The 14,511-nt window shown below is 46.2% G+C and overlaps 1 protein-coding gene across 5 annotated transcripts in view; it reads right to left on the bottom strand.

Annotated features, from left to right (window-relative positions):
• The window catches only part of ACLY (ATP citrate lyase), a 101,891-nt gene that overhangs the window by 14,039 nt on the left and 73,341 nt on the right, over nt 1-14,511 (bottom strand). For all 5 annotated transcript variants that reach the window (XM_015418132.1, XM_015418134.1, XM_015418135.1 and 2 more), the window contains 6 exons: nt 13,431-13,599; nt 9,755-9,859; nt 8,478-8,674; nt 6,813-6,894; nt 5,007-5,117; nt 2,869-2,996 (listed from right to left, as the gene is read on the bottom strand). In XM_015418132.1, coding sequence (XP_015273618.1) covers nt 2,869-2,996; nt 5,007-5,117; nt 6,813-6,894; nt 8,478-8,674; nt 9,755-9,859; nt 13,431-13,599 — 792 coding nt within the window. The remainder of the gene's footprint in view (nt 1-2,868; nt 2,997-5,006; nt 5,118-6,812; nt 6,895-8,477; nt 8,675-9,754; nt 9,860-13,430; nt 13,600-14,511) is intronic.

Raw genomic sequence — 14,511 nt, 5'->3', positions numbered from 1 at the left:
GTTTGGTATTACTAATTTTTACTGGAGCCTTCCTAGAGTCCTTTGAATGAGGTTGGGGTAGAAACTGCTTTTCAAAACACCACAATGCTAACTCCACTGGGCCACAGTGCATTTTAGTCTTAAAAAAAAAAAGCATGGGATTTTTAAATTCAATGGCTCCAGTCCATAGATACAGAGCCTACTGATGCAAAGGGGCTTCAAAATTTCCTTCTCAAAGCCAATGGCAAAACCTCACTAGCAACCACCAAACGCCTCTCAGCATCTGGCCTGCCCAGAGCTACAGGTCACTCTGGCCACTGGAAAGCATTGCCAGTTGAGATATTTTTAAATTGTACCCATAACAAGAAGAAGATGAAAAAGATGAAGAAGACAAAGAGATTGGATTTATATCCCGCCCTTCACTCAAGAGTCTCAGAGCAGCTTATAAACTCCTTTCCCTTCCCCTCCCCACAACAGACACACTGTGAGGTAGGCGAGGCTGAGAGAGCTCTGACAGAAACTGCTCTTTTTCAAGGACAGCTCTGACAGAACTATGGCTTGCCCAAGGTCATCCAGCAGGTGCAAGTGGAGGAGTAGGGAATCAAATCTCCCAGATTAGAGTCCGCACACTTAACCACTACACCAAACAATGCTACGCAACCCAATCAGGCTTACAGTTAAAAAAAATATTATATTTATACTCCATCACTCCAGTGTGCTATTTTATTTTTGACAAACAGGTGTGAGTGTGATTCTTCTCTTGCTTTCCTGGAATACAGCACTTCCATTAAGCTGCCTTCTACGAATGCTAAAAAATCCTGCCCCTGCCTCCGCTAAGCTGGCTGCCGCTTTCTGGTTCTCTGTTTCACTTCCTTTCTTGCCAACAGACCAAAAAACACTGTGGTAAAATTAACAATGACGCATTTAATAATTCTATGAGCATCAATTTGTGAAGCTATTAATCTTAAAATATGCTAAAAGAATTCAGGCATAGGCAAAGTCCAACATAATCATATCCTCGAAGAGCACACCGGTTTTTACACTGGTTTTAGTTGTTAGACTGGATGTTATATCAGTTGGACTGACAATGCTCTCCAGTTCTCATGCTGGAAACCAACTCAAGGAACTTACTGATAGATTCCAAGCAGCTGCATGTTGTTATACTTCTCTCTTAAAGTCCATTAAAAGAAGGCTTTTAGCCAGATAGATAACAATACTGAAATGCTACTCCCTAATAGAGAGCTACTAGCCAACAACATGAGTCAGAAAGCAAATGCCAGCCAATTCAAAGTAGGCCTGTTGCCACAAAAAAAATTTGGACTGGTTGCTTCGTCTAGAAATTTAGTAATTGGCTTGCTCCTATTCAAGTACTTGCAATGAAACTGAAAGTAAGTCTAAGACTATTTTAGTTAAAAATCATAACAAAACTATTCCATTCAGCTTCATGTCTTTCTCCACTCCTTATAACGATGCTTTTTTCAGGAGAATTTGACTAAGAAGAAAACAAATAAGAAGCTATACTGTTTTTAAAAAAGAAACTAAGCTGAATCAAGAGGTTGACATCTTCCAACTTTATAAGACTTCTTACTCATGAGGAAGATTGGTGAAATGAGTGTAAAAACCGGTGTGCTCATTGAGGATATGATGCTGGACTTTGCTTTGCCTATGCCTGAATTCTTTTACCATATTGTAAGATTAATAGCTTCACAAATGATGCTCATAGAATTATTAAATGTGTCATTGTTAATTTTACCACAGTGGTTTTTGGTCTGTTGGCATGTATCTGCACACTGTGACCCCTTCTCTGGCTTTTCTGACTTCACATCCTTTCTTGGCAGCTAGAACTTCCATGCTTCTTGGGATAACTAGCTACTAAGAAAGGAAGCGGTGGCCTTTCAGTAAGACTTCCTTCCCCTTCCTGTGCCTGCTGGAGGAGCCTTCAGAGTTCAACAGGCAGAGCTCTCCATTGACTGGGCTGCTTTCACATGGGCAGGACAATAAGATAGACTATTGGGCAGGGGTCCCCAACATGGTGCCCGTGGGGATTTGACTGGCTGTGCAGATTCTTTCAAATGTTGCTTTGGCAGCAGCTGTAACCACACCACAAGGATCTCCTCTGTGTGACTGAAGTTAAGCTGTGGCAGCCATTTTGTGGTCGGCTCTGCTTCCTGTGGCAGCCATTTTGTGACAGCCATTTTGTTGCTTCACCCACCATGCCGTGTCAGAATTCCAAATGCGCCCCCAGGCTCAAAAACGTTATGGAAGACACCAGCCCTACTCTTGAGGCCCACCTATGCAAGGGTTCCAGTATTTGCTTCCCAACCCTCACGCAAGCATTACCCACCTTAGCACACTGACCATAAAGACAATCTCCTTCTTGGGCGGTTTTAAAACAGAGGCCGGATGGCCATCTGGCAGCGTTGCTGATTGCCTAGCTCTTTTTCTACGAAACGACCCGTTCCCAACCCTCACACAAGCATTACCCACCTTAGCACACTGACCATAAAGACAATCTCCTTCTTGGGCGGTTTTAAAACAGAGGCCGGATGGCCATCTGGCAGCGATGCTGATTGTGTGAATGTAGGCAGATCGTGAGAGGGAGGGCAGGAAGGGTTGCCTCAGTGCTTAGTTCTTGTGGCCCTTTCTTACACGCCCAGGGAAATGACCCCCACATTGGGGTCAGGAAGCGATTTTTCTCCAGGCCAGTTTGGCCAGGGATCCTGGAAGTTTTTTGTCACCTTCTGGGTGTGGACTAGCACTCACCGGGTGTGTGTGTGTGGGGGGAAGTATTTGTGAATTTCCTGCAATGTGCAGGGGGTCGGACTAGATGACACTGGAGGTCCCTTTCAACTCCATGATTCTAGGTGGATGCGCTACCAGCCCACTTACTGAATCACATCGCCCAGCTCGTCGAAACTCCGAGGTACGTAAACACCCACTTCTTTCAGAGCTTTGTTCTTGGCCACTGCCGTTTCGGATGCCTGATTGGCACAAGCTCCTGCATGGCCAAACTGAACCTGTTAAATGAGAAGCAGGAAAAGATCTTTCGCAAGGCTTGGAGTCTTAGTAACTGAATTAAAATCCATATTCTGTTTGCACCCAGAATTATGCAAGGACATGATGATGCAAATCCATTGTCCACTAGCCCTGCTTCTTGGGCCTCCAAGACTAAAGTGTTCATAGACCACAGATGGAAGCAAGACCAGTGGAACTGTGCTCAGGGGCTGCATGCAGAGGCTGAGATTATATGACAAGTAAAGTTATCATACAGTTAGTTATACCGAGGTGTTGCTGGCAACCAAGATCAAGATAATTCATGCCACAGTATTCCCCATTACTGCTGGTGCTTTCACACACGCTAAATAATGCAGTTTCAATCCACTTCAGTGATCGTTTGCAGGTGGGCTTTGCCATTCCACACAGTAAAATCCAGTTGCAAAGAGCACTGAATGTGGATTGAAAGTGCATTATTTAGTGTGTGTGACAGCACCCATTATGTAGGATAAAGAAGAAAGTGGACAGGAAGAAAGTTGATTCCTTTGAAATAGGGTGTTGGGGGGGAAGAGTTTTACGGGTACCACAGACTGCCCAAAAGACAAACCAGCGGGTTCTAGAACAAATCACACCTGAACTCTCCCTAGAAGCTAAAATGATTAAACTGAGGCTCTTGTACTTTGGTCCCATTCAAAGAAGACAAGAGTCCCTTGAAAAGACAATAACGGCAGGAAAAGCTGAAGGCAGCAGGAAAAGAGGAAGGCCCAACCTGAGATGGATGGACTCCATCAAGAAAGCCACAAAGGCCCTCAGTCTGCAAGACCTGAGTAAGGCTACTGACGATAGGACGTTTTGGAGAAATGACTTGACAGCACTTAACACAAACACACACACAAAGAGGTCATACAGGAAGAATTAAAATCCACTGGAGACTGACAGAGAGCATTGGTCTGAGAACACAGGAGGGAACACAGGAATCCGCCTTATACTGAATCAGACTGTTGGTCCATCAAGGTCAGTATTGTCTACTCAGACTGGCAGCGGCTCTCCAGAGGTCTCTCCCATCACCTGCCACCTATTCCTCCTTAACTGGAGATGCCGGGGATTGAACCTGGGGCCTTCTGCATACTAAGCAGATGCTCTAGCACTGAGCCACAGAGGATGTGACAAAATGGGACTGCACCACTCTACACCAAAGGTGGAGGATCACAATTTGGATAAAGAAAGCCAGCACAGTAAGCAAGGGGCGGGGGAGAGAGGAAGACTTGTCTTCTTGCTGCGCTAGTTTTCCATTGGCATGGAGTTTGTTCCTTTGCATAAAAACCAGAACCCGCCACCTGCATCCATTCTAACAGCTCATTCTCTGGCACGCATAAGCCAAATCGAAGAGCAAGGTGGCGGAGGGAGGCAGGAAGGGAGCTTGCGGGGGGGGGGGGTACAGGGCAGAGAGGAACAGCCCAAGCAGCCAGGTACGGTAGGGGTGCATATTCACCTGGCACTGACCGAAGGAGAGAGACTCAGTGCTAGTTTCAGTCTAAAGTGACTATTTCCACCGAATCATGTCATTCCTAAGTCCTGTTCTGCCTGGATCCAGCACTATCATTTGACCTTGTTTCCTTACAGAGCATCCAGCAGTCCCTGAAAGCTTCCCCTTCGTTGCATCCAGGAGTTTTGTCACTAATGTAAAGATTCACCCTGACCTGACTAGCCCAGCCTAGCCTGATCCTTGTGAGATCTCAGAAGCGAAGCCGGGTTGGCCCAATTTAGTACTTGGATGTGAGAATGCCAGAGAAGACCAGGGTTGATACGCAGAGGTAGGCAACGGCAAAACCACCTCTGAATGTCTCTTGCCTTAAAAACCTTACAGGGTTGCTGTAGGTCGGGTTCGCCTTGACGGCACTTTCCACCAGCAAAGATTTTAAAAGCCTTTAATTTCTTATTTGAAAGTCCAGGATCTGGCAGCTATTAATACACTCGGTCACACATTCAACCACCTATCAAGCAGCCCTCCTCGTTATTCCATAGGCCTTTACCTCTGAGGAGAACATGGTTGCACACGTCCCAATGCACCAGCAGACGACAGGCTTAGTGATCCGGCCTTCTTTAACCCCCCTGCAAATCTTGTACTCCTCGGTTCCTCCGATCTAGGGAAAGGAGACAAAGGTAACCCGATGAAACCAATCACATCCACAAACAGGAGGGGCAAGTTTGGATCGAAGGGTAACAGTGGTGTCACTAAGGAAGCCCAAGGTTACAACTGGACACGTTCTGTTTCTTCCATTTGAAATTTGCGTGCTAGTTTTCCAAGAAATGAGACCAAAGAATTAACAAAAGAAGAATCCCGACTGCTCCTCTGGATTTGCAAAGAAAAAGCATCCACAGGTAGGTATTTCCCCCCCAAAATGAACAGGCAAAACAAGAACATTTCCTTCTTAAAGAATGCAATAATGCTACTGCCAAGCCTCTATAGAAAAGCAACATTGCAGGAGCGCGGTTCAGGGGCTGGGGGCTGGTTAACTCTGCCCTCGAAGACTTCCTGGAAGCTGCAGTTGGCACAGAATGCTGCGGCCAGAGTGCTGACCGGTGTGGGTCATCACTCCAATCTTGTTTAATCCACACTGGCTTCCAATTTGCTTCCAGGCTCAATTCAAGCTGCTGGTATTGACCTTTAAATCCCCATACAGCTACGACCAACGTACCTTAAGGAACGCCTTCTCCCCTGTGAACCTGCCTGTTCACTCCAGTCATCTGTGGAGACCCTGCTTTGGTTGCCCCCCACCTCCTGAGGCTATACAGGTGGTGACCTGAGAAAAGGCCTTCTCTGTTGTGGCACCAAAATTCTGAAACTCCCTTCCTCAGGAAGATTTATCTGTCTCCCTCTATCAATGTCTTCTGTTTTGTTTGGTATACCCCCCCCCCCAAAATAATGGTTATTGTCTTTTCTCCTTGAACACAAGCTTAGGAGCATGGACTCTAATCTGGGAGAACCGGGTTTGATTCCCCACTTCTCTATGTGCAGCTGCTGGTGTGACCTTGGGTCAGACACAAGTTCTCTCAGAGCTGTTCTCTCAAAGGCAGTCCTTGAAAGAGCGCTCTCAGCACTACCTGTTGTGGGGAGGGGAAGGGAAAGGAGATTGTAAGCTGCTCTGAGACTCTGCGTGAAGAACGGGGTATAAATTAAATCTCTTCTTCTTCCTCTTCCCTGATTCTAGTGTTCATGTATTTTCATTGAATTATTTTATAATTTTAAATGTTGTTCTTAATTGTTCAATTGTTGTAATTATTTTATGTTTGCTGCCTTGGGGACCCTGGTTGAGGGAAAAGGTGGCATAAAAATGCCTTAAATAAAACAATTAAAAAGTTTGACTTTAGTGCAAGCAGCTACTGTAGTCTGTTTCTCTAGCACAAGCAGAATTTTTGTGCTGGATCCAACCTGTATTCTTCCCAAAAGACAGAAAGATGCAGGGGTCATTTCCTCCCGGAGCGCCCTGGAGTAGTGCTCCGGCAGAAAGGAGCCCAGGCCCCGCCCCCTGAGACACTCAGGGAGGGGGGATTTAAATCCCTGGTTTCCCTGCCCGACCTTCTCCAGGTGCCCCGCAGCTGTGGGGCACCTGGAGAAGATCGGGCATGGAGCCAGACATGCCCGCCTTCCCCCCTGAGCCTCTCTGTTTTTGCGGAGACTCGGGAGGGAGGGATTTAAATTCATTTGCATAACTCATTTTAAACACGCCCGCCCTTTGTCAGGGGGTGTGGCATATGCAAATGAGTTATGCAAATGAGCTCATGCGCCTCTTTTTCTAGGAAATGACCCCTGGAAAGATGGAACACAAGATACTCACTTCTCCTAGCACCACTATCATCTTCACCCCTGGAGTGTCCTGGTAGCGTAAAACATGATCCATAAAAGTAGAACCAGGGTATCTAGGAAGAAGGGGACAAAAAAAATCTGTTGGGTGCTGGTGATGTTTAAAGATACTGCACAGGGAAGCAATATTAGACACTGAAGTAGAAACAGTCCATTCCCTCCTGCCTCAGCTCTAGAGATGGGGGGAGACCATAGCTTAGTGGCTGGACATGTGTGTTGTACACAGAAGGACAGTGGTACCTCCAGACCCTTGCCTAAGACATTGCAGTGCTTCTGGTCTCTACTGAATTGGGAGGGGTAGCAAATACAGTAGAAGACAGAGTCAGGATACAGGATGATCTTGACAGGCTGGAAAACTTGGCTAAAACAAATAAAATGCATCTCAATGGGGATAAATGTCAAGTTCTGCATTTAGGTAGGAAAAATCAAATGCATAGTTATAGGATGGGGGAGACTTGTCTTGGCAGTAGTATGTGTGATCTAGGGGTCTTAGTATACCATACACTGAACATGAGTCAGCAGTGTGATGCAGCAGCTAAAAAGGCAAATGCCATTTTGGGCTGTATCAACAGACGTATAGTGGCCAGATCACGTGAAGTGATAATATCGCTTTACTCTGCTTTGGTTAGACCATACCTAGAGTACTGTGTTCAGTTTTGGGCACCACAATTTAAGAAGGATATAGACAAGCTGGAAGGTGTTCAGAGAAGAGCAACGAAAATGGTGAGGGGTCTGGAGAGACCAAGTCCTATGAGGAAAGGTTGAAGGAGCTGGGTATGTTTAGCCTGGAGAGAAAACGACTGAGAGGTGATATGATAACCATCTTCAAGGGCTTGAACGGCTGTCATATAGAGGATAGTGTGGAGTTGTTTTCTGTTGCCCCAGAAGGTTTGACCGGAACCAGTGGGTTAAAATTAAAGCAAAAGAATTTTCAGCTAAACATTAGGAAGAACTTCCTGACAGTTTGAGTGGTTCCTCGGTGGAACAGGCTTCCTCGGGAGGTGGTGGGCTCTCCTCCTTTGGAGATTTTCAGACAGAGGCTAGATGGCCATCTGACAGCAATGCTGATTCCGTGAACTGCAGATCATGAGAGGGAGGGCAGGAAGGGCTGCATCAGTGCTTAGGTCTTGTGGTCCTTTCTTACACGCCCATGGAAGTGCTGATTGCCACTTTGGGGTCAGGAAGCAATTGTTCTCCAAGCCAGTTTGGCCAGGGATCCTGGAGGGTTTTTTTGCCATGTTCTGGGCATGGAGCACTGGGGGTGTAAGGAGGAGGTAGTTGTGAATTTCCTGCATTGTGCAGGGGGTTGGACTAGATGGCCCTGGGGTCCCTTCCAAGTCTATGATTTTATGATTCTAGGCAAGCAGATTCAATTGTCTGATACAAGACAGCTTCATATGTTCACATGTATCCTCCCCTCTGACTTAGGAGTTGTTGACATTTTTCTCCGAACTCTGGAAAGGCACCCTACATTCTCCATTTGAGGTCACAGCCTATGAACTCTTGCACATTCTCAAATTGGAAACAAAATGTTAATATTAGCTTTGTGCAGGTTAGAAACTGAGCTCAAACACAACAGAGGTTTCCAAACCGGTATGCTAGACATAGGATAACACCATGTTCCCATTAATCTCCTCACCTGTCGCCACCAATGGCTACTCCTTCAAAGACCCCATCTGTGGTCCTGGAGATGATGTTGTTGAGCTCGTTGGACATCCCTCCTGAACGAGAAACGTAGGCTACGCTGCCAGGGCGGTACAGCTTAGATGCCAAGATATTATCCAGCATTCCACCGGTGTTTCCAATCTTAAAACAGCCTGGCTTGATCCCACCTACCTGTAAATGAAGACAGGGAGCTCAAATATCAAGTCCTCTGTAGTTCACAGTGTTCAGAATTATTTACACAACACACAAGACTCGTGAGCCAGACCAGGATTAATTGCTGGTCACCCTTTCACAGCGACACCCTCATTTTAATGCCCCATCTCAAGACAGGTGTTCAGCCAGAGCATCCATATAGCTCTACTAAATCGAGCGAGAGATCCGTCAACTGAAAGCAGAATGAAAGCCACAGTGCACTTGAGTCTTGTCTACCAGTTAAGTCCTTCTCTAGCCATAAAAAAATGAAAAACCGTCTGTGACGTCCTCCTTATTAGGGAGGACTGGTTTTCACTTTAAAAGTTCTTTTTATTTTGTTTAACAGGGTATATTTGCCTGCCACCAGGAAATTTTAAGGATTTCCAAACCTTTATGCTTTTACTGTTGCTCTTTTTAGTTTGGTAGACCGAGTTCAAGGCTTACGAGGAACTATGTGGTCCTGGGAAGTATTTCTTTGAGAGCTGGTATATTTGAATGAAAGAGGTTTTATTGAATTAAATCATAAATAAGAGGGTAGTACAATGTAACTAGTAATGTGTAAATAATGAACAATTGCTTGGGGGATCACGCACAATTTTCTCCCTCACTGACAGGGACCTTTTCATGTAACACTTCTGTAACTTTGTAACACTTGTTTATCTCAAGACCATATACATTCACTATTTCCTTCCAGTCTGTTATGACACACAGACGTTCCTATAACTTTTCTTCACTTAAACTTTACTTTTTTCCCTAGACACTCAGCTTTCAGATCTCTTTTCCTTTCTCACTGAACAACCTCCGCTGTCCTTATAACTGCTTCAACACAGAACTGTCTGAACATATCAACTGTAAACTTGTAACTGAAACTCCTGACTGACACACATACTCATCCATTCAGATTCAATTCCAAAACCCCTCCCCCTCTCTGTCAACCACCAATCATACCACACTTGCATCTCTCAACCACTCTAGTCTACCTACCACAGTCATGCAACCAAACTTTTAAAGAGACACACACACACACCAAAAACAAGGAATCATTACACCGTCTCTCACCGTTGCGGGTCCAATAATCGTAACTCCCTTCTCATTTGCTGTCTTGATCAGTCTGCGGGTCAGCGCCTCTGGGATACCTTCAGCAATGATAGCCACGGTACGGATCTGTAGCCGAAAGAGAAGAAACAGTCAGTCTGTCTTTCCTCTGGATACAGCAAGAGTCAAGGCCCCCAATCGGTGGGGACGGATGCAGCATCTCCTTAGATGCTAAAAGAAGGTCTGTGTGTATTCTGTGCAACCAGGTAATCTATATTACCTATAGTAATCTATATTCTGCATTAGCTGAATTCCGCAACCTACCTTAACACTGCAGAATGAGCCACTTTGCAAGATGTCTCCCATCTGACATAATTTAATCCCCATTTTAGCAGCTAGGGTGGGAGGGGAAGGAGGACAAGGAAGTGGAGAGTGATGGGTCCCGGCTCAGCCGAGGCTGACTATTCCTCAGCCGAGGAAGAGGCACAGAGCAACCCAGCCTCCTCCGGAGTCAGCTCCCAAGAGGAACCTCTGCCAGCACCTGAGCGAGGAGAGGCTCCAGCATCTGAGGTGCAGTCGGAGGAAGAGCCTGACCCAGCACCCCGAGTGGGAGACACCTCGAGGCCAGAGTCCCCAAGCAGCTCACCTGATTGTCCCGGACGCAGGGCACGCCAGCGTCTGGAGGCGCGGGAGAGACGGAGGAGTGCCAGACTTCAGCTGTTGCAAAGGCAACGTGAGGGGCCGTGAGCGCAAGTCACCTCCCAGGGAAGGGAGGATCGGAGTATAAGGGACCACGCTCACCTGCCTCGGTGCGGATGCAACCGTGCAATCTCGGACCTGGTCCCGGCTGCTAGCCTCCGCTCTTTGCTCCTGAGAACTCTGACGGATTTCCTGGCATTCTGACCCTTGGCACAGCTTCTCGGCTTGCTTTTGGACTGCGTATCTAGCTTCAGTGAAGTATATTTGTGGTGCACGGCCAGAACCAGCACACAGAGGCCCTATACTCGAACCACTGAAAATCTTACTTGGCTACCTCTCTGGACTTCTGGGATTCCAGGAGACATGGACAACTCACTGCTCTGGTCCAAACAACATGGAAGCAGAATGCCAAGCCATGGTTTGACAACCAAGGATACTCTGTGGGGTTTTGTGGCCCTCCCTCTCTCCCCGTGGACTCTACCTTCCTCCCTACTTTCCTGATTCTTGTTAACTGTGATTCAGTATTCTGGTTATGTAGGTTTGAACATAACTGACACAAACCTTTAAAACCAGAGATTCAGAAGCTAGGTTCTAATTACAGTTACCACCCTCCTCCTTTATGTTCAGTTCAGTTTATTTTGATACATGGTGTCACGGCTCAGGTGGGGTGTCACCTGACGCTGCCACCACTCTGGATTTAGGATCCCTTGAGAAGGCCCAGAGCACCCTCCCAAGACCTTCAGACCTCCCTTTTGGCCGAATAATAGGCGTGAGGACCGGGCAGAGTACAACAAGGAAAAGGTTTATTTTATAGGAGGTCAAACAACAAGGTGCAGAATAATAACAGTAAGTGAGTGAAAAGAAATCAAATGCCCTTACTTGTCTAAATATACTGTCCCTAGCTCACTATCCGCAGTGGCTTTAGACTACTCACCCTTCCCTCAGGATGAGTGTTTCTTCCCTGCAGCAGCCTTCCTTCTGGCTCTGCCCTTTGGGAAGAGGAACAGCTTTTCCTGCTGCTCCAGATCTTTTATTCCAAGCCCTCCTCTTTTCCTATTGGTCAATTTTGGCTCCAAAATCTCTCAGGGGCTTCTGGGAGTTTTAGACCCAGCCTCACCTACTGCTAGCCAGGCTCCCTGGGCCTAGTAGGCCTCTGGTGGCACAGCCCAGATCATGACACATGGTCAACTCGAAAAGTATTAATAAAAACAAGTTTAAAACTGCCATGTACAATACCAAGACCAACAAAAAAGACTTCTATGTGCCACTATAACCCAACATTTCAAAATTCTTGCATGCATTTCACAAAGGGGGGGGGGGTTAGTTATTTGAAGACTCAACCATGAGGCCGTTATACAAAACTTTGTTACGAGTCATTTCTTTAGAGTAATATGAAAGGAGGAGGGAAGTGTAGAATTGCTCTGGTCTTCCTGGGGGAATTTATTAAAATCAGTGTAATATATTAGGAAGGTATATCATTATAGAAAAATTGGGATTTATATCCTGCCCTTCACGCAGAGTTTCAGAACACCTTACAAACTCCTTTCCCTTCCCCTCCCGACAACAGACACCCTGTGAGGTAGGCGGGGCTGAGAGAGCTCTAACAGAAACTGCTCTTTTTCAAGAACAGCTCTTGTCAGAACTAAGGCTTGCCCAAGGTCATCCAGCCAGGTGCAAGTGGAGGAGTGGGGAATCAAACCCGGTTCTCCCAGATTAGAGTCCGCGCACTTAACCACTACATCAAACTTGGCTCTTATAGTAGGGACATCACAATAATATGAGATCAACTGTCTCAATCGTTCCCATTTGACAAGGGCAAACCCATCGGGAATAAGGAATGTGAGGAGATCTGCCTTTCGGAAAAGCTGAGGGCAAGGCATTGAAACGTACCAAGGGGAAGGTTCTCCGGTATTTAGGAATCTCTAAGGCAGTTAGATAGTCTGCCGGAAAAAGGCTCTTAGTATGCTTTGTTGCAGCTCTTCCCTTATGTAAGAAACAAGCTTCCTACCACATTCTAGGTGCTCTAACAGAATATAGTCACAAACCTGCTCAATGCCTGGGTGCAGCTACACTGGCTTGGATACAGGCTGAAGCCACTGTTAACAGTGAGCAAGGGGGAAAGGGAGGGGAAAGGCTGGGGTGGGGTGAAAGGGCAGAATCTAAGGACAGCACCGTGCAGTGGCACAGTTTGGAAACTGCTTGGATATGGGACAGGTGGGAGAAATACAACCATACATTGCAAGCCCACAGAACAGGAACAAGCCTGTTTTCATGGCTGACTGTGGATTCTGCCCAAAGGGGAAAGACTCTCCTCTACCAATGCTTCCTCTAAGCTGTGGCGTCTTGTGAGCCAAAATTCTGCTTTGTGAGCTACTGGCATTAAAGCTGTGAGTGAGCGATTTGGCTGCTGCATAAACTAGTTAGCTCTGAAGCCCTCCTTCCTGAGCTAAAACAAAAATGTGTGAGCTGGAGGCTAAAAAACTGTGAGGTAGCTCACACTAACTCAGCTTAGAGGGAACACTGCTTCTACACTCCTTCCAAAATACAGGGTATATGCCTAGCTCGCAGGGCTGAAGCTTGAAAATGCAATGACAAGAGTTTTACAAGGGAAGGGAAAGAAAGCAAAATGCTCCCTCAAAGCTGTGGAGTCTTGTGAGCAAAAATCCTGCTTTGTGAGCTCCTGGCATTAAAGCTGTGAGCGAGCGATATGGCTACTGCATAAATTAGTTCGCTCTGGAGCCCTCCTTCCTGAGTGAAGACAAAAATGTGTGAGCCAGAGGCTAAAAAACTGTGAGGTAGCTTACACTAACTCAGCTTAGAGGGAACACTTCTTCCAACATTTTTCACATATCTTTTTGCCTCCCCCTCAACCCCCCACTAGGGGTACTATAAACTTTTCGTGAAACAGATAAACAGGGAAAGAAGCGGGTTTGGTTTCAGGGGTTCTGAATGGGATCGCCACCGGGCCTCTCTGCACCTAGGTTCCACCTGCCCCACAAACCTGTGGGTAGTTCATGGTCTCCATGGTGCTGTCGTAGGCGGAGCGAAGGGATGCGAAGTTGATCAGCACGTCCACTTCCGGGTGCTTTCTCATGGCGTCTGCCATGTTCTTGAAGACCGGGATCAGGATCTCTTTGTGGCCCCAGTAGAACTTCTGTTTGTGGTCACCACTAGGAGTAAAAACAAACCAAATGCATTTCTTTGCAACGGAGAGACAGGGACATCCATAGGACCCTAATCCCATGTTTCTAGTGAGTCTTTTAATAGTATTTCCTTATTTTCCACATAAGACATATAGACATAAATACAGACATACAGATTATACCGATACATAGAAAAACTTTGCCTTGTTTACGTTATTCATTACTTGCCAATAAACCGTCTCATTACTGTAACATCTCTTTTTTTACAGGATCGTATAGCTTTATAAATATCTTTCCTCAAGTTTCTAATTAATTGTATTTTTTGACATATCATCGTTTTCAATCCAGGTATAGAACCTTGACCCTGTTTTCCCAAATAGATCTTCTCTTTGATTTTTCTAAAATAAAGTCGGCTTATCTGTTTCTGCTGTTTCCAGTATTTTGTTGATGATTTCGCTTCTGGGTGGTATTTCTGTTCTCTTCCAGTATTTAACAAACAACATGTTTCTGGTTTTTGCAACACAGGGCTGGCCTCCTATCATTGTCAGGTAGCACTGTCATGGGTCTGGAATGTGGAGGGGTGCCTTCCTGTTTTCTGTCTCAGCTCTCTCTGGCTCACCAACTGTTTGCTATCCTACGCTTGACCTTGTAGATGCTCCAGCTGCAGTTTACTCAGCTGGGAAAGTTAACGGCTTTTTTGCTTTGCCTGCTTGCTTTGCCCGCACGCACGAGATGTATCCATTGGCTCATGCTTACATGGGGGGGGGATGTTTGATTTTAGTATAAGTCAGAGGCCAAAGTGCTGATGGCCATTCCTGACACAAGCTGTACATGTGTCTTTAGTCCTGGATCTATCAATAAACAGTTACCTTCTCATGAAGCCCTGTGTTGCGTGACCTGACTAAGGACCCTGACAATCATGGCCGGCCTTCTCAACAG

This window comes from Gekko japonicus, unplaced genomic scaffold (genome assembly GCF_001447785.1).
Source record: "Gekko japonicus isolate JY-2015 unplaced genomic scaffold, Gekko_japonicus_V1.1 scaffold1666, whole genome shotgun sequence".
Lineage (NCBI taxonomy): Eukaryota > Metazoa > Chordata > Lepidosauria > Squamata > Gekkonidae > Gekko > Gekko japonicus.
This window is presented reverse-complemented; position numbering and strand designations above follow the sequence as displayed.